Source organism: Egretta garzetta, unplaced genomic scaffold (assembly GCF_000687185.1).
Source record: "Egretta garzetta isolate BGI_Z169 unplaced genomic scaffold, ASM68718v1 scaffold45, whole genome shotgun sequence".
Lineage (NCBI taxonomy): Eukaryota > Metazoa > Chordata > Aves > Pelecaniformes > Ardeidae > Egretta > Egretta garzetta.
The window spans coordinates 7,065,928-7,087,541 of NW_009260028.1; the positions used below are offsets into that span (position 1 = coordinate 7,065,928).

At 44.4% G+C, this 21,614-nt stretch overlaps 1 protein-coding gene across 1 annotated transcript in view; it reads left to right on the forward strand.

Annotated features, from left to right (window-relative positions):
* Nucleotides 1-21,614, forward strand: part of HUNK (hormonally up-regulated Neu-associated kinase) — a 36,667-nt gene that overhangs the window by 12,796 nt on the left and 2,257 nt on the right. Inside the window, exons 3-8 of the mRNA XM_035896506.1 lie at nt 1,925-2,060; nt 3,897-4,024; nt 9,325-9,460; nt 13,982-14,150; nt 15,222-15,305; nt 20,563-20,743. Of these exons, the coding sequence (XP_035752399.1) occupies nt 1,925-2,060; nt 3,897-4,024; nt 9,325-9,460; nt 13,982-14,150; nt 15,222-15,305; nt 20,563-20,743 (834 nt within the window). The remainder of the gene's footprint in view (nt 1-1,924; nt 2,061-3,896; nt 4,025-9,324; nt 9,461-13,981; nt 14,151-15,221; nt 15,306-20,562; nt 20,744-21,614) is intronic.

Here is a 21,614-nt window from a genome sequence, read left to right on the forward strand (position 1 = left end):
AGCAGTGTCCAGAGACAGTTGTTTTCCATCAGAAGCAAGGAAATTGTCTTGATCTTCCCTTCAGTTTTGACAATGTTCTCCAGCAAAACCCCTTTGAGCCACCTCGGATGTTAAATACGGTGATTCTTGTCTCTCTTGTGCTTGTCTCGCTCTCAAGAGATGCAGCCAGTCAAGTGGAAAGCCCTGTGCAGTCATTTGGGCATTCCGGCTCACATAGTCATCTTTATAATTGCATTTTTTTGTAAGCATTGTTATTTTTTCAGCTGGTTTTGTAAGGGAACAGGGCTTATGTGACCATCCTGTCAGGGCGCTTCTAATACCTTGAGGAACTCCTGTCTGATTTCAGCCAAATTTAATGTGGGGTAGAAGCTAAAGGACAAGCCATTACTTCTTAGTAATGTCTTAGGCATATAAGCATGCAGATAAGGGAGAGAGATCCAAATTAATAATTCTGTGGAGAGAGAGTATTGCATGGGCTCAACAGTTGCCCGCTATATTTGGCCTGCAAGATGTGATGTTTTTAGCCCATCCAGGCAGGTGGGTAGCCCACCCAGAAATACGCTGGTTTATGAGACACATGGATGCAAGACACAAGCCTATAGGAAGAGATTCGGCAGTCTGCTTCTCCTGACTGCCTTGTTTGTGTACAGGACAGTTTTCATTTCAAACATGCATACGTTCTGGGAGTTTTTTAGGAAAACTGGATCAGAAAAAGAAAGGAACAAAACAGATGTCGATGTTCTTAATGGCAGTATTTTTTTTGCAGCTGTCATCAGTGGCAAGTTATTAATAAATGCAAACTTCTTTGTGACCTCCCTAGATCTGCTGTTCCTGGGTATCTTGCCCTGCAGCAAAGGCTGTTCTCCCAGCCTGTCAGCTTTGCCCATGTCATCCTCTGCCTTGAAAGCTTGTCTTGCTTCTTCCCCTTATCACATCAAGTTGTTTGACTTCACTTTGAAGACCCTCTGCAACCTCAACTCACCTTCCCACGCCAGCTCTCAGGCTGTGGTTTCATAATTGCTTTCTCCCAGGCCAAGCATGGGCTACCACTAGACAGGGTGGGCTTGCACATTGCCCCCAGCTGCTTGTGCCGCTGGTGCAACTGCATCTGCCTTTTTTTCCTTGCTTAGTGGTTTAATTTTTAAGATCCTTTCTTAAACCCAGCTCACCCTGCAGCCATACCAGCACTGGAGCAGATGAGGGAGATTGCAGGAACACCCTTCTCAGTGCCAGCCTGGGCTTGGGTTGTCTGAGAGCACTTGGGAAACTGCAGCCTCCTTCGGTGCGGAGAGGCCGCCTGTTGTCTCTAGTCAGCTCGTGGTGCCAGTCTTTGCCAGTTCCTTGTTATTATTGCCAGCAAAAGAGTGTCAGATACACCCAGGGGCCAGAAATGTGGTAATCCAAGGCAGAAGCTGGGGAGGAGGGAGCCAAATCAACACATTTCCCTTTCTTGCTCCAAGATCTCCCTGTGTTGTTTCAGAGCTGAAATGCCAACTCTGCAACCCTGTGCCTTTGTGTATCACTGTTGAAGAAATCCCACTTAAACTTGGCCTCTTTGTAACGTAACTGCAGCAGCATGGAATCCACGATAGCCCGAGGTGGTGTTCTGCCCCATGCACATCGCATAGCGCCTGGGACAAGGTCAACTCCAATTGTTGCCATCCAGTTCCCAGTGAAATGTAGTTGATTTGTGTATGAAATTGATAAATGTGCACATTCTAAGACTTTTTTATTGTTTGTGGGAATCTCTGGTTATTTAGCACCTCAGAGAAACAAATTATGTAAAATTTTTGCATGTGGATGATTTTTTTCTTAGGCAGTTCATTGCTTAGATTTTGGAAAAAAATTGCTTTTTTTCCTCGCGTTCTAGTGCGGTTTTGCTGTATCTGTCTCTTTTATAACTCTGTCTCTCTGCCTTCCACAGACTTTGGATTGAGCAACTGTGCAGGCATCTTGGGTTATTCTGATCCATTCAGCACCCAGTGTGGGAGCCCAGCATATGCAGCCCCTGAACTTCTGGCAAGGAAAAAATACGGGCCCAAAATAGACGTTTGGTCCATGTGAGTTACTTCTCTAGTTTATAATTGTTATTACTGTCATCATTACCCATTGCTCAAACAAGAAACATTATTCATTTATTTGGCTACTCTGAGCAAGAAAAACTGTTTAATTAGCATGACTGAACTAAATTGCGCAGTTACTTTGTTCTGAAATAGATTTTTTACGTACCTGTATATAGATTGCTAGAACATACGGCCTAGAGAGACTTCAGTAAAGCACAGCTGTTGATCAACGATGTTTAGACATAGTAGAAGACATGGCTCTGGCACAAGAGGGCCAACAGCTTTTTTGTTTTCCCCAGAGGATCCTTCAAGCATTCACATGGGCTGCCTGCACTGTCTCCAGTCAAGTCTGACAAGACATGTGATACCAAGTCAGGTCATCACTTTGAAAACACAGTTATTAAGGGGAAATAAAAATGGCCAGAAAATTTGTGAGCCTTTGTGAGATTACTAGGGTTCACGCAAAAGAACGGACAGAAGTCCCCGGTGCCAGAGGTAGAGGAAGCTACAAAGATGTTTTGGAGTCAGTGAATTTCTCCGCAGTACTGTTGTAGACTGTGCAATTCCCACTACCCGCCTGTTGGCCGTGGACATGGTGGTGTTTATCCTTGTCATAAGTTGAGTTTTAGCTTTTAGTTTAGTATCGATAAATTCCCTTCCCAAGTGGGGATAATAACATTTGTATAAATTTCAATGAAATAACAGAATTACGGTAATTCCCAAGTTGAAGTATTTGGAATGCTTGGAAAAAAACTTACTGTATAAGTATGACTACTGCTAAGAAAGATTGTCCATAGTTTATATATGAGACTGGGACTTGGCTCAGATTTATCTCTCAGTTTGACCTGGTGGGTCCCCTGTTGCGCCTCAGGGCTCTTCAGAACTTCCTCTGCTGAAGCCTAATTTGTCGCCTGTCCTTCAAGGAGATCTCCCAGCTTAATCATTGCATGACTACTGAATTTCTCACTCCAGCAGTGGGCCATCCATCCGCATCAAGGGCGAGAGTACCTGCCCTGAGGAATGCAGGCAAACAAAGCACAGTTATTCTTGTAAACCATTTAAACTTCTCCAGTGATAATGTCCTGCTCTTTTTTTTTTTTTAAATTTAAAAAGAAAAAGAAAATATGGTTAACCCTTACTCTTCCTCATAGCTGGACAAACGGTGCCTGTGATCATGGTTTGTGATAGCACATGGGTTTAGTTTCTTTCTGTTCACATGTGTGTATTCAGCAGGCTGGGGAAATAAATTCCCAAAAGGGATGAATTCCACGCAAATTGAGTTTAAAGCCCTTTTAAAAGGAAAAAGAACAAGAGTGCCCAACCCACTTTTCATTGCTGACTTTGCTGGGCATAAATAAGCAGTAAGTTTTCTGCTCTGAAAAACGTAATTGTTCACACCGGATCTTTGGCCTGCCCTAGAGGCTGTGGAGGGCAGTGGAAACCTTTGGGCACTGGACCAAGACCTGTGACGTCCCTGTTTGTGTGGGCAGTCGTTCTGCATGCAGAGCAGCACCGGGACAGGGCCCCTGAAAGCAGTGTGCTTGTGTAGCCTGAGGAAAGACTTAGTTGTGGCATGGCATTTAGCCGAGGAGTTGCCAAAGAGCTGGACTCGGTTCTGTGGCTCGCAGCTTATGTCCTACACATTGTGCGACCCTTCATGAGCAAATCTCTGGGAATTCTTGCCCAAATAATTGTGTGCAACAGAAAAGAGAGCTTTTTTTTGGTTTTTTTTTAATAGTTGTCAGACATTGAAGTACAGTCACTAAAACCTAAGCCTGTGTTTTTCCTTGTTCCTGATGATTTTGGTTTCTTTTTCTCCGTGTTTTCTTTTAGTGGGGTGAACATGTATGCAATGTTGACTGGAACATTACCTTTTACCGTGGAGCCATTCAGCTTGAGAGCTTTATACCAGAAAATGGTGGACAAAGAAATGAACCCTTTTCCCACCCAACTCTCTACAGGTAATCAAGGGGGTGTGCTGGGACGCGTTCAGATCCAGTCGGTCAGAACCGTTGTGTTGAATTCTGGATTGTGAGTCATGCTCCCAGCATGGCACACTAATTGTGAAAAATACTCTTTTTTTTTCATTTTAGCCTCCAAAAGATCTGCGGGAGTAGCTGTAGTATGACTGCTTTTGCTTTGACTTCTGTCTGTAAGCTGGAGAAGCACCAAGTTGTGCTGAATATGAGAGGAACAAATCTGTGAAAATCTGTGAAATTGCTTTTGTAGAGTAGTTGGTCAGTTTTGCACACTCAGAAGATTTTAGCATAGGGTGTGGTTGGATGAACACATTGTTTTGGCATAACAGGTTCCTGGGCATTATCGTGACTAGGGTTGAGTGATAAGCTATGCTGAATGACCTCACATTTATTATGGCATATGACATGCACACAGAAAGTTATTTTGGGACAGTGGCCTATGATAACCTTTGTGTGTTCACAAAATGCAAAATTGTTGATGTATTAGTATTAGAAATACTAATTCCTGCTTCAAAGCCATGTCACTAGGCAACAGAATAATTTTTCAGCTTGTTGCAAGACCGTTGTCAGCATTTGGAACACACTCTGTTTTGTAGTTGGGTTTTATTTTTGTATGCTAAATTTGTTGTTCATGGAGAGCTTCTGTTCTCCTTATCTGGCAGCCTGTTTGCAAGGGACATTCAATAAAATTAAAAGATTCTACACAGAAAAAGGGTAACAGAGCATACTTTTTCACTCAGTACACTAAGCATGGCAACCATTGTCATGGGAGATAAGAGAAGGCTCTTGGAAGTTGTGTCACAAGGTGAATTCTCCAAGTACAGATTTACCTGCATATTTAAGAAGTAGATAGTTAAGGGTTTTTTCACACAGGTTTTCTGTGGACCAAGTGGAGTATGTTGTTCCTTGTTCACTCAGCAGCTATATGAAGTACACTTTTCCTGCCAGCAGTTCATATTGCTGGCATGTTGTAAAGTGGTAGGTTTACAAGTGAGCTGGGATGCTGCAAGTCTTGCCATCTATTTGATGTAATTAGTGTTTGGTATTTCCATTCTGGGAGACTTCCCATTAGGATTCAGTTGGACAAAATGGCTATTTTAATGTTCTAGCACATGCTCTAAAGCCCCATTGAGTAAATTAAAAGAAAGATTATCCTGACTGCTTCATGCTGTACTGATCTAGATGCCAAATCCTGCATCAATTGCAAAGTTACTCTGGAATTCAGGGACTTGCATGTTATAGTAAACATTTTCCAAGTTTGGCAAAAAATTTACCGAACTTAGCTCCCAGAGTGAGGCTTTTACCAATAACGAGCAGTTATATGATGTCTGTATAGTGTCTTTGAACCAACAGACTGTTTCCCCAATCATTGTTTTCTTTCAGTTTCCTTTAAGTGGGAGATTTCACTGAATTCACTGGGACAACTCATCTGTTAAAGGCTAAATCACCCACAAAAGGCCTGTAGAAGACCAGACCTTGGGTAGCAAAAAAGATAACATTACTTTTGACAAGTTGCATTTTACTGTTTCCTTCATCCTACCATTTTATAATGGAGATCAATTTTTCTCGCAAATGCCTCTCTGTAGCATTTGTAGCTTGCTGGCACTATGGTCTCCAGTGAAAACGGTATTTTGTTTATGCTGTGAGAACTATAGCAGCTCGAACTTTCAGGGATGATGGCAAATTAATGGAATAGATTTAAACGTGTTAACCTTTACTCATTGTGAGCAAAGGCACGCATCAGTCCTTGATCTAAGTCAGTGGCCTTGCACATTCACTGATGTGGCAAACTGTGATTTAAGGTGAAAATTTGTTCATGGTTAGGCTTTGGGTCAGTAGGTAGAAACTCTCCCTGCTCTGCGAATTGTTGTGTTCGTTAACTGCTTAGGTTTATGGATCTTTTTCTTTAATCAGGTTTTCTTTTTCTGTAAATTCACATATAGAGGAGAGATTTTTTGCAGGAGTCTTTTGCTTGTTCAGTACGTTGTCTTTCAATATTTAATTTCACAGTTACTGAACACACAGTTCTGTCGTAAAAGTAGCCAGTCTTATCACTAAGCAAGAGTATATTTCTATTAGTTGAAATGTTGGGTGACTGTGAGCACCCAAAGCAACTGTGTAGCCACAGAGAAAATTTGGAGTTAGTTTTTGATTTTCCCATTTCAGAAAGCATTTTTCATTAAGCTTCTTAAACAACACAGCTATCTGATTATTGATTTTAGGTGAAGAGAGTTCAGTTGTTCAGGAAGTTGGTATTCACCTTGCACACATTCCTTTTTTATCCTCAATTTACCATTTCTGTGTGTTCATGGTCTTGTGCTCAGGGAAGTTAAGGGAGGAATGCAGTTCCTCATGATGCTGGTCTCTCATTTCTCAAAAGAGCAAAGTTTGCCCCAAAATTACACCATAGGAACGAAATTCCACCGAGTGCAGGTCACTGGCTAACCAGATCAGTGCTGTCCTCGAGCTCGTTGTGAACCAGGCCTCGCGTAACGAGGCCCTGGCAGGGTGGCTCTGCGTGCCCTTTTGTTTGCCGGCCTACTGGGTACGGCTGGAAAAACGGCTTCAGGCACAGCGGGTCCAAATATCAGTTGGATAGCTTCGTGTTTGCTTCCTGGGGGATTAATTTTGCTGTCCCACGGCAGCCGGGCTTAACTGGAAAAGGCTCCTCTCCTCCCCATACCACCCAACAGCTCAAACTGGCCGAGGTGCTGTTACTCATCTCCTCCCCTGTCGCCCAGGCCCAGCTGGCCAGGGACCCTCCCAGCAGGGATCTTCGCTCCAGAATCCCGATCTGGATCTGTTGATCTCTGTGGGGCTTCACAAGCTTCAGTTAATTAGTCTGCCTTTTGCCAAGGGGGGGAAAAAAAAAAAGGTTTTTCAGGAGACATTAGCTGATTTGGGGACTGAGGGTGGTAGTGGTGATGGAGGGGGAGGGTGTTGGTTTGGGGAGGGGTTATTTACTTTGCTCTGAACCCGTGGGATGCCTGCGGTTTCTGACACAGAGATGGGGGAAGTACTGGAGAGAGAGGAGATGAAATGGAAAAACAAGGGGTTTGTTGTTTGCCATAATGGGGGCTTCCGCACCTGAGAGGTGGGGCGGGGTGGGGGGGCACTCGGGGCACACAGAGAGCAGCTGTAGCATCTGCTTCCAGCAGGTTTATGAACTTGGATGTAGGCTTTTCCTGCTGTTTCTGCAATATTGCTGTTGTAGGAAAATAACAGAAATGTTGGGAAAGATTTAAGTAAAGTATCTCACATAAATCAGCAATTTGTGAAGAGAGAGCTTAGAAAACAACCCAGCCGATGCCTAGCTGAACTGGCAAATACATAATTGTAACTTTCTCTCTTCCACACATAAGCTTCTTGACGGTAGGCCAGCAGAACTGGTAAATACATAATTGTAACTCTCTCTCTTCCATATATAAGCTTCCTGACATTGAAATGGATAGCCTCTCAGAGCCCTCTTCAGCCGATACTTGATTTTTGCAGGACATTGAACGCCGAGGTTACCCCAGCTGCTAGGAGTTGGCACCTATCGGGTCTAACCCTGGTTTATTTGAGGGGAAACCCTCCCTTCCTCACCTGTCGCCCTGCCCTGGTGCATCAGCCCAGCCTGTACTGTGGGTGCGGGGTGATGTGGGTGTGCTTGGGGAGATAAAAATACTGGGGAGGACAGCCAGGTGAACACGGAGGAAGACAGCAGTCTCATGGAGAACCTGTGAAGGGCAGCAGTGCTGTGCCAAGGTAACGTTTATGCCCTTTTCAGATGAGGACATCGTGGGCTCACCAGCAGGCATATTATTCGCCTTAAATTGCATGTGGGAACAGGGATTCACAAGGGTTTTACTGTATTGCTGGTGGAGAAGACGTGTCATGGCTGCTCTGCTTCAGAGTAGGAGATGGTGTGGTGCCGAGTGAGCGTGTTGTGGCAGTGAGACCAAACGCCTGTGAAGCCAATTGAGAGGACTGGCTCATAATTTCACAGTTTTCTAGCGTTGAGGTATTAGCATGTCCAGTTTGATCTGCTTTGTAACACAAGCCTTTAATGGGTTTGGTTTGCCTGCACTGAGCTGAAATAGCTGTGTTGGCAAGGCTGTACTGCAGCTTACCCAGAAGACACATCCGAGAGGACACCATCCCATGCCACAGTGGTCCTCTGCTGCCACTGCCCATGGCACCTGAGCTAGTAAGGAGACGGGTAGACACGATGCCCTGAGGAGAGCGTAGGAGGGGAACCACAGCTGTGCTGTGGCAGAAGGTGGAAAAAAGCCCCCAGGGTCCTGTCCATCTGACCTGGCAAAAACTGCGCCACAGCCATCACTTCTGCCTCTCACTTGCCATCGACTTAATTTGGGACTCATTTGGCATTGTCTCACTTGACAGTATCTCCTCTACAAAATCATTTCAGTCTTGATTTTCCCAGACCTAGGTTTCTTTATCTTTTGTGCAGGGAATTATAGAGGACATAGTTAACCCTACTTTCTTGTAGCTGATAAACTGAATCTAGCCGTGATAATTTTAGGAATAAAGACCAGACCTAGTTAAAACAAAGTTTATTTTCAGCTCAAATATGCACTTTTATGAGTCTTTATGCAAATCACTTGATTTCATTGCTTCTAACCATATAAGAAGCACACAACTTAAAAATACCGGAAAAATACTTTTGAGGATTTTTGCAAGAAACTCCCGAGGGGTGGTTGAATATCACTGAAAGTTGAAGGTTCAGTATTTGAAAACAGAATGAAGCCCATTGATTTTAGTGTACTCTTTTAATTTGGCTAAAACCTCCTGCAACTGATTGTAGTTTGGATGGAAGCCAGGAGAGAATTTGGCCTTCTAATGTCAAAGGGAGCCCCGTTCTCCATGTCTTCCCTTGCAGCTCCGCATCCCTCCCTTCCACTCACTCCCAGTCCATCTCCTTCTACTTTAAACACAGATTGAGTGGTTTGCCTCTGACCTGACTCCAGCCGCTTGTCCTCATAGAAAAATTAAGTTTTGGCTAACCTGCTCAGAAACTTCAAACAAGCTCTGGAAAAAAAAGTGCTTTTTCTCTTCTCCTATAAATCATTGTGACTGTAAATCATTGTTTATTTTACTTACTAATCCCTTATCACACTTTCCTTTTGCTCAAGGACATTAGAGCACACTCTAAGGAAAACAGGAAACCATTCCTTCTTAGTATACTCTTGGTCAGGCTACACACCTGTAGTAACTCAACTACTGTGTTAAGTCATAAACTGTATGACATATAGCTGTTGTTTTTCTTGATTTCTTCACAGCGGCCATAAACTTTCTACGATCTCTATTAGAGCCAGATCCTGCAAAGAGACCAAACATCCAGCAGGCGCTTGCAAACCGATGGCTTAATGAGAATTACCCTGGGAGAGCACCACCTAATGTCACATATCCAAACAGGTACTGTGCAAAAGAGTGGAGAAAGCCTGCCAGGGTTTACATTAAAACATTAAAATGACTCTGGCATTGCAGTTTCATTCCTTGTGTGACAGCATCCCACTGCATTTTCTGGGATTGCTTTTGTCACTCCATCCTAAAAGTTGTTAGGATTGGCTGTTGAATATGGTCAAAACCAATACCTTAAACTAGAAGCTGGCATATGATGCATTATTTGCAGGGTGGTCTGCGGTGCAGATCATATGGTTAATTGGCTCCAGACCTTGGAATGGATATGAATGACAGGTAGTTCTTCAGTTCTGATCTTCTCCTTGTTTGTCAGTAAAAGCCAAGCTACTTTTCCAGCGGAGGCTATGCCTGTTTGTGGTACATACGTGAGGTTCTGTGGATTAGGTAAGTATGCAAACCGTGGTGAGAAAGATCAGAGTTAAATGGTCTTGCTTTGTTGGTTGTTGATCTTGAATACCTGTGCAACGCTGAATGCACGACTAAATGCAAACAGAGAACAAATCTCATGGCCAGTCAAACATCCATCTAGGGAAAAAGAAGAAGAAAGAAAGATACTTGTGGTCCACTTTGGTTAGAAATAATCTTGTTTGACTTTAAACATCTGCAGTGTAGAGTCAACTCATTACTGTCAATGGAGAGAAATAAGGGCACTTTTTACAGGATGATTCATCTGACTTCTCTTTGATTCTGCAGTAGGATGACTTCGTGCCCAAGAGATCCGAGTTCCTCTCCAGCGGCTGCAAATGGAGCCTTAGGCAACTCACTTCAAAATATATGTCTATATTTGATCAGATAATATCTCCTTCCTGTATCAAAGCCCTCCAGCTGTGTCTCATACACAATCTAGTACCTGCAGGGGTTTCACTGTAGGAGTTAGTACCTCGCAGGCCAAGATCCTACATAACACTGAAGCAAAGACAGCAACTTAAAGCATAATTTTGGTGCTTAAAATTTGATAGTGCCCCAAAATTTCTGTCCTAACTTGCTAAGAGGAGAGTGCTTAAGTGAAGATCCTAACTTGCCCCCTACAGTTCACTCAGTTGCCAGATACCAGATGTAGCATATGCCTAGGGGGGTGACAACTTTTGTCTGAACCACTGTCCTCCACCCGAAAATGGTGTTCACCAACCAGGCCATCTCTTTGTGTCAGTGCCCTGAAGGAGTCAGTTCCGTAGGCATGCTTAAGCCATGCACACAGCCAGCCTTCAGCATGCAGCCAGGGTCACAGCTTTGCTGGTACGAGTGCCTCCCACCCATTTTCCCCTCTGCTCCATTGCTAGCCAGATGAACAGGGCCTGTTTTAGAGCCATGGGTCTAACCCCTGCAGGGCTCAGAGGCACCTGCAGCGCTCCTCCTACTGCAGAAGCAGGTGGCAAGTGCTGCTGCTGCTTGATGGTGCTGAGAACTGGGCACAGGAACCAAGTTTGAGCCCTGAATCTCGGGACAGCCTTTACAAATTTTTGGAGACCTTTCCCTTTGATGTCACTGTTGGCTGGCTTATGGGTTGCAACCCGCACGGTCCTGGCTCCTACTGGAGTCACCTCCCTTTTCCCTCTGCATTGACAGGCAACAGAGGTGCCCTAATTTGGCAGCAGGCATTTCACTTCCACAGGCAGTGTCTTAACTTTCAAGTACTGCATCATGGAGAATCACTGTGACTGTGCCTTTCTTTGACCTGGGGAGAATAACAGGTCTCCTGCTCTCAAAATATGGTTGGGTAGATGTTGAGCAGCTTGGATGCCTGGAGGCATATCTAGAGCCATCCACTGAAACAGGGAGGGCAAATGTGAGGCCAGCTGCCTGCACTCTCCAGACCTACGTGGACAGAATATAAACGTGGCCCCTACAAAGAGTTGTTCTGCAAGGAATGAGAACAGGCAGACCCATTTCTCGACATTACTGCCCCAAATTTAAGGGCAGTTGAGTTAATTTGCATAGTATGCTGTCCAACAAAAGGAAATCCGAGTTTCCATGGTGCATTGGACTGTACTGAAGTATGGTACATATGAACATTGTATGGTAAAGAAAGGGAAAACAAGTGTAAACTGAATGAGTCATTAAGCTAATGAAATCACTGTCATAATGAGTCTAATCAATCTACTAAATGTGGCATCTGTTAAGTGAATGTAAGTGTAACTGAGAGCTGTATGGGTAATTTAATTCTTTTGCTGTGTGTCTTATCTGCAGAAAAGAGGAAAAAAGAGAGAAATATGGCTTGAATGTGCTTTCACAGTTATTTTGCATTTGTAGGTACATTTTCATGCCTCTGTTTTTGACTCCTTAGCTTGCAGTTGTCAGGCTTTAGTCAGGTTGTGGCGGAAGCGTCCCTTCTAGAGTCTGCTTGCTGGTGCAGTTAGGTAGGTGACTTACAAAAGAGGCTGGCCTCTATTAGATAGAATAGCTGTGCGATGCTCTTTATTTATGGAGTGCCTATTAATCATTCCCTCCTAAAGGCAAGCGAATCAAATGGGAGAACAGAAGAAAATACAGTGCTGAACTATAGAGAGGGCATATGTGTGCTCATGCGTATATGTGTATATGGTGATGATAATAATCTGTTCCTATTATAAGCCCTTTGAAAGGGAACATCAATGTGGAATGCTATGCTTTGCTGTTGAAAAAAATTGGTTACTTTTTTCTTTCTTTCTCATTGCACTGCTTTTCTCATCATTTGGTCTGAAAACAAGAGAAAAGTAGGTACTCCTTTTATCTGTACCCATATTTTATGTGAAGCTGTAAAGGATAAAAGCCATACAGATTCTTTATTTCACTTCATTTTTTGGATAGTATTTCTTTAGCATAATTACTTGATGACCAAGCTTGACCAACCTAGAATTTGTCCTACTGGAGCCTTACCGGGAAAATACGTCTGTAATATTTAAAGACATGGCTAGACTCCTTTTGAGATTGCCTCGGAAAGTACCACTAGAGTCAGCTTCAACAGAGTTTCTCCAAGTTTTCGTTAGCGTGCAGATGTGGGTAAGGTGTATTGAAATAGTTCTGAAAAATCCACTACTGAATTTGCAAAGAATCACTTCCTCTCTCAGTCATGCTTTTTTATAACACAAGCAAGAAGCTGTGTTATGTTCTTACAGTGCTCTTCCACCATTTTGGGTGTAACATCTGTTGTTCCCAAGACAAGAACTTGGTAGGAAAAGGGAGAACATGGATATAAGATGGAAGAAAGGCAGAAACTGCATTTTCAGGAGAATATTCTCTGAGGCTTTTTATAAGCTTGCTTTTATTAAAGAAATACCCTGAATGCAAGCAAAAATTTCCCATTTTGCTGAGCACTTCAAATAGAAATTGCTTGAATTTCTTCTGCTGTCCAGATGCTTTAATGTGCAGTGGCCAAGATAAGTTTTGCTTTTGAACTTAAAAAAAACCCAACCCCAAGCATTCCTTTGCTGCAGAATGAATGTTAATAAGCATGCCGAATGAAGGAAAAGAGTTATTTGAGATTTTCCAGACTATGTTTTACATGTTGTCTAAGTCCTCTATGTCAGACCCAGACTGCTGTCCGGGCATTCTTCACATCACAGGTGCACGGGACAGGGGGACAGCAGGGCAGGAGTGGGAAAGGTGGAGCACGGTCCTTTTGGAGGGGGAAGGCAGGTTGTAAAAAAAGCCCACAACCTCCTAAGTTGCCTTAGCCAGATATTAGGCTTGATACTAGGAGCAAGGAATATCCTTTAGAAACCAAATGAAACCCAGCATTTATTTGGAGATGGATGGGAGTTGACAGGCACATCTGGGAAGCTGGCCAATGCATTTAGAGGTCTAAATAGGAGCAGAGTTCTTTGGAAAATCTGTTTTTAACTTAGACTGAGAAGATGCTTTGCCATTTCCGCAAGGCTGCTGTACTCCATTTCTTGCCTTGGCTGAGTCTGTTAGAGGCTTTACAGGGAGCACATACATAAACATGTTGTTGTGCTTGTGCTTTTAACGGATAAGAGTATAGCAGTAGCTTTACCAGTTTGAGAGCTGCTGTAATAACCCTCCCTGTATGTCCCTTTTCTCTGGGGTGAAATTCTCTAGCTACTTAGTGCACGAACGTTGTGCAACAGTTTAGGGGTGAAGCTGAAAGTTGTGGTGTTTGATTACAAGAAGAGAGTAATTTCAGAAAGTAAAATGTAGCTACCTGAGCTGGATTTTACCCCTTTTCCTTCAAAACCAGACGGATGATCCTGACAGTCTTCACTGGTTGGATGTAGGGTAACAAATGGCGGCATCCCGAGCATCACAGTACCATTTCAGGTCAGGGTAGGACATGAGGTCCCTCTGACTTGGTGGGAAGAATGCTCTTGATTCAGCTGTCACGGCTTTCCACAGTGCCCGTGATTACCATATAGCCTGTCCTCCTTGTGCCTGCTCAGGAGAGAAGAGAGCAAATCACACCCATGTTACTGAGCCTTTCAGGCCTCTTCTTTACGCTCTGCCACATCCTCCATGGCTGGCAAGGCTCTGTCGCTGGGAGGACGGTGCAAACGGCATCCTCTGCTTCTCTCTGTGCAGGATTCACCTTGAGGACCTCAGCCAAAGCGTGTTGCTCCATATGACTGAGAAGCTCGGCTACAAGAACAGTGATGTCATCAACACTGTGCTCTCAAACAGGGCAAGTCACACACTTGCCATCTACTTTCTACTTAATAAGAAGCTTGAGCGCTACTTGGCAAGCCTTAGGGTAAGTACTGCTTGATGCTGATTCTTTGGACAAGCGGATGAGGAGGGTAAAAAAGTGCTTGCTGGCATTTGATCTGAAGGCTTTACCTGAGTTGGTTTTTTTTCTAATTTTGTAGCAGTAACCATGAAGGGGAAGTATTCCTCACAAACTGATAATATTATTTCAGTTAAGAATTCCTCAGGTTGCAGAGATAATTGCTGATAGGCTTTACATCTCACGAGTCCATGCTTCCACAGGAGATCCCCTTCATCTAGGCAGTTACCCTATAGAAAGCAAACTGTTGCCACACAGAGCCTTACTTGTGACTTGTGGCATATTGTGTCCGTATGTTGAGATAATTCTGCCACTTGAAATATCAGTAACACAATGTAATTTGATTCAGGAAACCAAGAGGAAACTTAAGAGCTATTAAGATTTTATTTTGGTTTTAAGTGAAAACTTGGCTGAAAGTTTTACATGAGAAAGAACACGAATACGAAGTCTCCTAATCCCCTGCCAGCCTTCCTGGCCCCTGAGTATGACTTGGAGGTCAGAAACACTGCTAGATGGGTTTGCACAGCAGCTTTCCCTGGGGCAAGAGTCTGCTGCCACATCACCCTTCCTTGTACATCCTGGGGAGCTGAGCTTTCAGGCCATGTTTTGCATGGTACTTGCTGGGGTGCTAGGATGGGCACAGTGCACAAAGACAAGCTGTGTGCTGCCTGTGGTCTGGCAAGGAGTCTTAACTAGTTGAGGGTCTGTAGGCTCCTACGTGACTGCACAGGTAGGAGGGTGAATTGTATGGAGTTTTCTTCTGAATGTGTTTGCTGCTTAGAGAAATTATCCCCAACAGCCTTCCAATCTGACAACAGCTTCTTAGGTTTTTTTTTTCTCAGTTCTTTTAGCAAGCTTGTTTTAATGATGATGCCATCAATGATATTTAAAATGTAATGAACCAAATTCACCATCTCTGTAAGTTGATATACCTCCACTGAATGCCAAGTGTCAACACGGTCCATTAAGCGGTAGTTGAGTGTTAGTTTTCTCTAATTATCTTACATACTTTACTTTTCTGTGCTTCTCTCTCCACAGAAGTCTGAAGGCCAGGACAACATTTGCCACAAGAACCAACTATACCAGATAGAAAAGTACAAGGCAAATAAAGACTCCTATGAGGTAAAGCTCATTAAAGCTCGTTAAGGTACTTTGGAAGCAGACTGAATTTGAGGATCCCTGGCGATTGTGATAAAGGCAATGGGTTTTTGGACCTGTGGGGGAAAAAAAAGACTGGTCTTGCCTGTGCAGGACAAATAATTCCCACAATTTCTTTTTGAAGGAACGGATAGCAACCCCCTAGGGTGGAAGTGTAAAGGTGATTTTCAGCTTTTATGAAGAAAAGCTTTAAATGTTCTGTTTAGCAAAGTAATGCAAACTTCTTTAGGGGGCTTCATATTTTCATTCTGGGGTGCAAGTTGCTGGTACTACAGGAAGACCATAACTGTGGTGCCTTGAGTTTCAAGACCTTGGTGGCATAGGGCAGAGAGCTGAGTGACAGCATGGTGTCCCAGGCCAACCCTGGCTTGACTGCCAAAAACGATGAAACTGTATTAGCACAAAACTCTGCCCAGGTTAGTATTTTTTGCTTCTTAGCAGGTGTGATGCAGAACTAGCCCACTGCATCGTGAAGGACTTCCCTTGGCCAGAGAAAAGATGTAACCAGATTACCTTTTGCTCTGTCGGTCTCCAGTCCTTTTGCCTGAAAATAGAGAAGGTAGTTTGTATTAAAAGAATACGTATCAGATAATAGGAGTCTTCTCATGGCTGGATTTTTCTTCCCTGGCTGATTCTTTGCCAAGCACCAAAATGACAAGAGTAATATGAGCTGTGCAAGTCTTACCTATCAGCACAAAGAGCAGTATTCTTGAAGAGTCTTCCTATTTCAAAAGCTACTCTTCAGTACCGGATTGACGATCTAATTGCAGGGGCAGATTTGTAACATGGATGGCTTTGTTTATTTTAAAGACTGCTTACAAGACAAGTTGAACTGCAAGCCAGATGGAAATATCAGGGCAAAGTACTTATCATTCTTTTCTTACATAAATCAAAAACCACCTTACTTAAAAAGTATCAGCAGTGGGTAGACTGAATGAGTATAGTATTTCAAAATGCTCTCTGACAGCTTACTTCAAGCTGTTGCAGGGCAACCTTCCCCTGGAAACACAGGCAGGTACCTGGAGGTGAACGCTGCAGATGTCGCATGGTGCATCCTGATGCTCTCCGGGCCAGCTTCCTCAGGCTGCTGGTGTCACTTCTCTGTGCAGTGACAGAAGGCTACGGGTGACTCTGCATGCCATCCAGGAATTAGCTTACAGCTTCTGCTTATCTACCCCGTGCAGGGGAGTCTGCAGCAAGGCCTGCCTGTGCACCCACACGTAGCTGAGAGAAATGTGTGGTCTGGTTTGGTGGTGGTCCTGAAATACCTGCGCCCCGAGAAGGGAACTGGTGTTTGACTTCCATAAGGATAATTGAAAACTAAGGGTAGTGCCACTGTATGACCCCAGTTTGGTTTATAGGCATGCTTAGGGATAAAGGCTCCCTTCAAAGCCTCTCCTGCACTCAGAGTTAGTCCCAGTGTAGCTATTTAGAGGATGAGGGGGTGTAATTTCTTTCTTGAAATAGTTACCTTGATGCAATCACAGTGCAGACACCGTGATAATAATACAGCATATTCTCTTTCTGCATGGGCATAGCTGAGTATAAAGCGTGTTTTGTATCGCTTTAGCTGTGTTTACACAAAGGGATTGTGTTACCCTTACTGTACCAGGACAGTTACAGCAGCACAGGTGGGTGAACACAGACCCTGGGATGCCACTGCTGTTTGTAACCATGGCAGACATCTCTCCTAAAATGCCTTTGTGTGGATGGGAAGACAGCCCTGGTAGTGTCTAGCTCATGCCGGTGGGATCAGTGGGTGCCACCAGGACTCAGGGGTAGGGATTTTGTAAGCTCAGGCAGGTTCATGAGCTGTGGATAGAGTCCCCTTATCACCCTCCATTTCCAGAGGGGAACTGGGAGGCACTGGTCCCTAGGCAGAGACTGCACGGGGAGCATAGCTGTGTGTTGCCATGGGAATAGCAGGGAGCGAGCTGGTCAGCTTCAGCTTCAGCAGCTGACTGAATTTCTTCCACCTCACTCCAGTGATGTGAAATAAGGACTTTGCCTTGGGCGGGGGGCTGCCTGCCAGCAGCACTGCCTGTTGCAGGCATCAGGGCACACAGGCAGCGGTCATGCCCGGCCCCTCTTCTCCATGAGGCTTTCTAACCTGGGGTGGTGGGATCAGTGTGCCAGGGCTGAGGGTGCTGGGAGCTGCTGTCAGGGCTGAGTAGCTGGGCTGTTTGGCAGGTTGATTTCATTTTAGCACTCAGGGCAGGTGGGCAGCAGAGGGAGGAGGGAGGGAGGCGGCAGTCTGTCTCGCTCTCCCCATCTCTCTCTTTTTGTTGGAGAGGTCCCAGGTGATGAGTGGTTGTCCCTGCAGCACATCCAGGGGACCAGCGCTGGGGATACTTGCCTCCCACAGGGTAGCCAGTGGGCTCAGACTCGGGGAATTTGCAGTTTTTAAGAACTTGTGTCATTCTCCTATCACTATTTTAGACCTAGCCAAGGCAAATACCCTTTATCTTCCTTTCAGATCCGTTGCTGGGACGAAGAGTAGGTTTTCAGGTCGAGGTCAGGACAGGAAATAGCAGAGGATGATGTAATGCCAAACCTATTCAAGTATAACATACGGTACAACTCCTGCATTGTGCGACAGCATGCCATTACATGGCTGTGCACGGTACAGTGAAGAGCGAACTTTTATAACTCCCCTGAAGGAAATATTCCGTTCCTTTTAAAGTATATAGAATGTGGCACCTTGGGAGTTTGGGATTTTGGTCGTTTCCCCTTCAACAACCATCATCTAAGAGAAACAATCTTAGTAAACTTTAAAAATACTTAAAAGACCAGTTGCAGCATTCATCCAGGGTAAAGCAGTTCATTGCTAACACTGGATACGTGAATTTTCTTTTTTTTGCGGGGCTTTAATTGTATGGTATGACTGAGTTACTGCTGCTTAGAAAACATTACAGCAGTGTGAAGGCAAAGTCAGGAGCACTTGGCAGGTGAGGAGCTGTGGCTTGGCTCTTGAACCATTAGGCTAAAAATATTGCAGCATTGAAACGTCCTGCATTCTGACAGATGCTGCAGCAACCGACATGAAAATTCTTTCCTCACCTATCCAAAATAGCAGAAAGCCGCTAACAATCTTGATCAGCTCCTTTAGGCTTAATATAGTTACCACTTTGTCTCATCCTCACAAGTACCTTTAAAAAAAGATACTCGGTAGAGCCCAGTCTCTGCTGAACTTGGCAGCAGTTTCAGAGCCTTGAGAGGAAAAAGAGTATGGTGGGCTCAAAATTAACTGTACAGCTCCCACTGGCTCTCTTGTCGACAGTGGGAAAATGTCGACAGTCGACATTCACACAGCGTTGCTGTTGTTGTTGTTGTTACTTATTACTTCATCGTTGTCAGTAGTGACTCTGCTCGCCAGGACAGTGCCTGGGACTGATCAGATATTGCGTTGTTCCAAGCACAGCATGGGCAGGGAGAAGTAAATGCTCGGTGCTGGAGGTGTTTACAGCGTCTAAAGGCAAGGGGAAAGACATCAGGTGGACAGAGAGGTATCACATAAGCAAAGTGATGACAGCTCCGTGATGCATTACTTTGTTTCTCTGGAAGGGTTAGCCAGCTTTAGCTAGCTAAAGGGAAAGAAATTGGAGGGGATAAAGGACGGTTGGAGAGAAGGCTGGGGACAAAAAACGTGTGCATGAAGGGAGACTGAGGTGAAGATGGTGAGGAGCTCGGAGAGGGTCTCTGGTTCTTGCTGTCCCAAGTCACCTAACCACTTGTGTCATAAAACTAAAAACCCTAGTTCTTGATTCACTGAAGCTCTTCCTTCTGACTCCGTATCTTCTGAAAATTCAAAGGTTGATGAGCCCAGCAGTGCCCAGACACTGCTTGTGCAGGGGGGCTGGACTCTGTCTGAGCTGGGAATCATCAAAACGGGTGCTGTCCGGTTATTTTCCTCTTAGGTGTTTTAATATGTTAACAGAGCTGTTTAGCGGCCCAAGAGAACCCGAGTTGTCTTCTGCATCTTTCTGTCTCTCTCTCACACGTATGCACGTTACTTTGCACATAACTTTGCACGTTACTCGGCACATAAGTGAGTGAAGGAACTTCCCTGCATTTTTAAGAAAAGACTTGTAGTTACAGTGATTTTTCAGTAGGACACAGCAAAATGAGAATTACAGCCACACAAAGAATGTCACATAGATAGTTGCCCCTGTAACAACCCCAAAGCAACCAAAACAAAAGCCCCACTTCTTTGAGACTGATGTCTAAAACCAAACCACACAGCTTTGTTCCAGAAAGGTGAGATTCCTGAAGTCTTTGAAGGATAGCAAAATATGGGCCACAAACATGATGCCTGATTTTTAGAAGTGAAATAAGACTTTTGCCCCCCCCCTGAAATCAACATAAAGAGTGTTACCCAGTTTGAAGAATCTGTTAATGTTGAAAATTCAAGATAGGATGAATTTTCACTGTAAAACAGTGCTTTGGAAATTTGATTCCTCTTGAGAGTCCTGCTCCCAGGTTCTATTTTTTCTCTGTCATCACTGGAAATCAAACCTATCTTCTAGGATGTATGCGTTTGCAGTCCCACCTTCAGCTGGCTTCTCCATCACAAAAAGGAGTTAGGGATCAGTGAAGGGTTGGGTCAGTAATTTTCTCCCCCTCTGAGTCTAGTGTAGTTGCAGAGATGCTGTAAAACGCTACTAGGTCTGGCTGGTTGAGTTCAATACTCAGCCTGCGCTCCTTCACAGGTGCAGCCCCAGCACTGCAGCCTAATGCACGCGTAGCATAAGAGCCTGCGGTTGCAGAGAGTTTAAAGAGTTTAAACTTTAAAACTTTGCAGCTCACCTTTTCAAATGTCAGAGGAAGTGCAATAAGAGAAATCAAAGGCCTTTTTTTTGGTGTTTGAATGGGGAGGCAAATTTCAGGTATAAAGGAGCAGGAACCTGCATCTGCTTGCTCCAGCGAGGTCTCCTAGGACAAATGGCCTCTGAAGAGAAAGCTTTCCTTTTCCTTCAGTTTTCCAAAACCAACTTTCACACTGCATGAGTATCAGAGCATATGGGAGGCATGAAGTCATGTCAAACAGATCACAGAAAAATGACGCGTGGAAGTTGTAGTTATTTCAAGTAGCCAGGATAAGTTCCTTGTAAATGTATAGTGTCTAATTCGGCTTCGGTAAGTAGTGTGCTTGTAAGTCTGGGGGTCATTTAAACTTCCCTTAAGTAAACCAAATTGTTCTTGTTTGTTTTACAACTTAAAGGACAAAAAACTCAAAGAACAAGAAAAGAAAGGGGAGATTCTTCACCGTCAGCTCCCAAAGAAAACTGAGAAAAGTCCAGTTTCATATAGACAGCCTTCTTCCTGTCTTATCTCACAGATACAGAACACCAAGGCTCTGCTGAAGGACCGGAAAGTCACCAAGGCTGGCGGTCCAGAGAAAGGTCAGTGGGAGAAATACCAGTGGTGTGTCCCTGTGCACGTGTGCATGCATGGGCACACACAGGATGAGTGAGTGTGTCGTGTGTGTTGTGTGTTTGTTAGTAAATAGTCATGGGCTTGCATGTGCTGTCTGCTCTGGAGGTGATACGCAAAAGAGGACTGGATAACGTAGTCAAACATTGATTGAAACATCCTGAGGAAATCACAACGATGTTCAACATCCCTACTTTTACTTCTCATTTAATTTGACAGAATTCCCACGGTGTTTTAAAAAAAACAAAACATTCTTTCCCTATTTATACGTACTTGTACAAAATCATGTACACTTTGCACTGGCGCTTTGAATGCATCAACACCCACCCCAGATCACTGACAAACCAAGGCTGGCAGAGATGCTTCTTCCTACGGGTGAATGCGTTTTGCTAAGAGGGGACTAAGGGGCAGCACAGGAAGGAATGCCTGACCCTGAGGAGAGTGCCAGTAATGGTGGCATCCCTGGGAGAAGCAGCAGGCAGCAGCTGATGGTGGAGGAAGGGGAAATAGGCAGCCGAGAGGAAATGCGGGTGGGACTGCCAACCCCAGCAAATTTCAGACAGCAAATGGAAGGGGGAAAAGCATTAACGGGGAAAGGAAAAGATGAGACAGCCAGAGGAGAACAGAGCATTAATCATGCAGGGTAGGAGGCAGCCTGAGAGGGATGGGTGAGAGCTGCTCGCAAAAGGAGGCAGAAGAAAGGAGTGGAGGAAAAGGGGAGTCAGCGGGGGAAATGGGGTGTCGGTAGTGCACATGTGGACAGGAGACATTGAGGAGCAGGAGGGTGATGTAGCCGGCTGTTAAAGGAGGGAACTAAACAATGGGAGGTCACTACAGAGC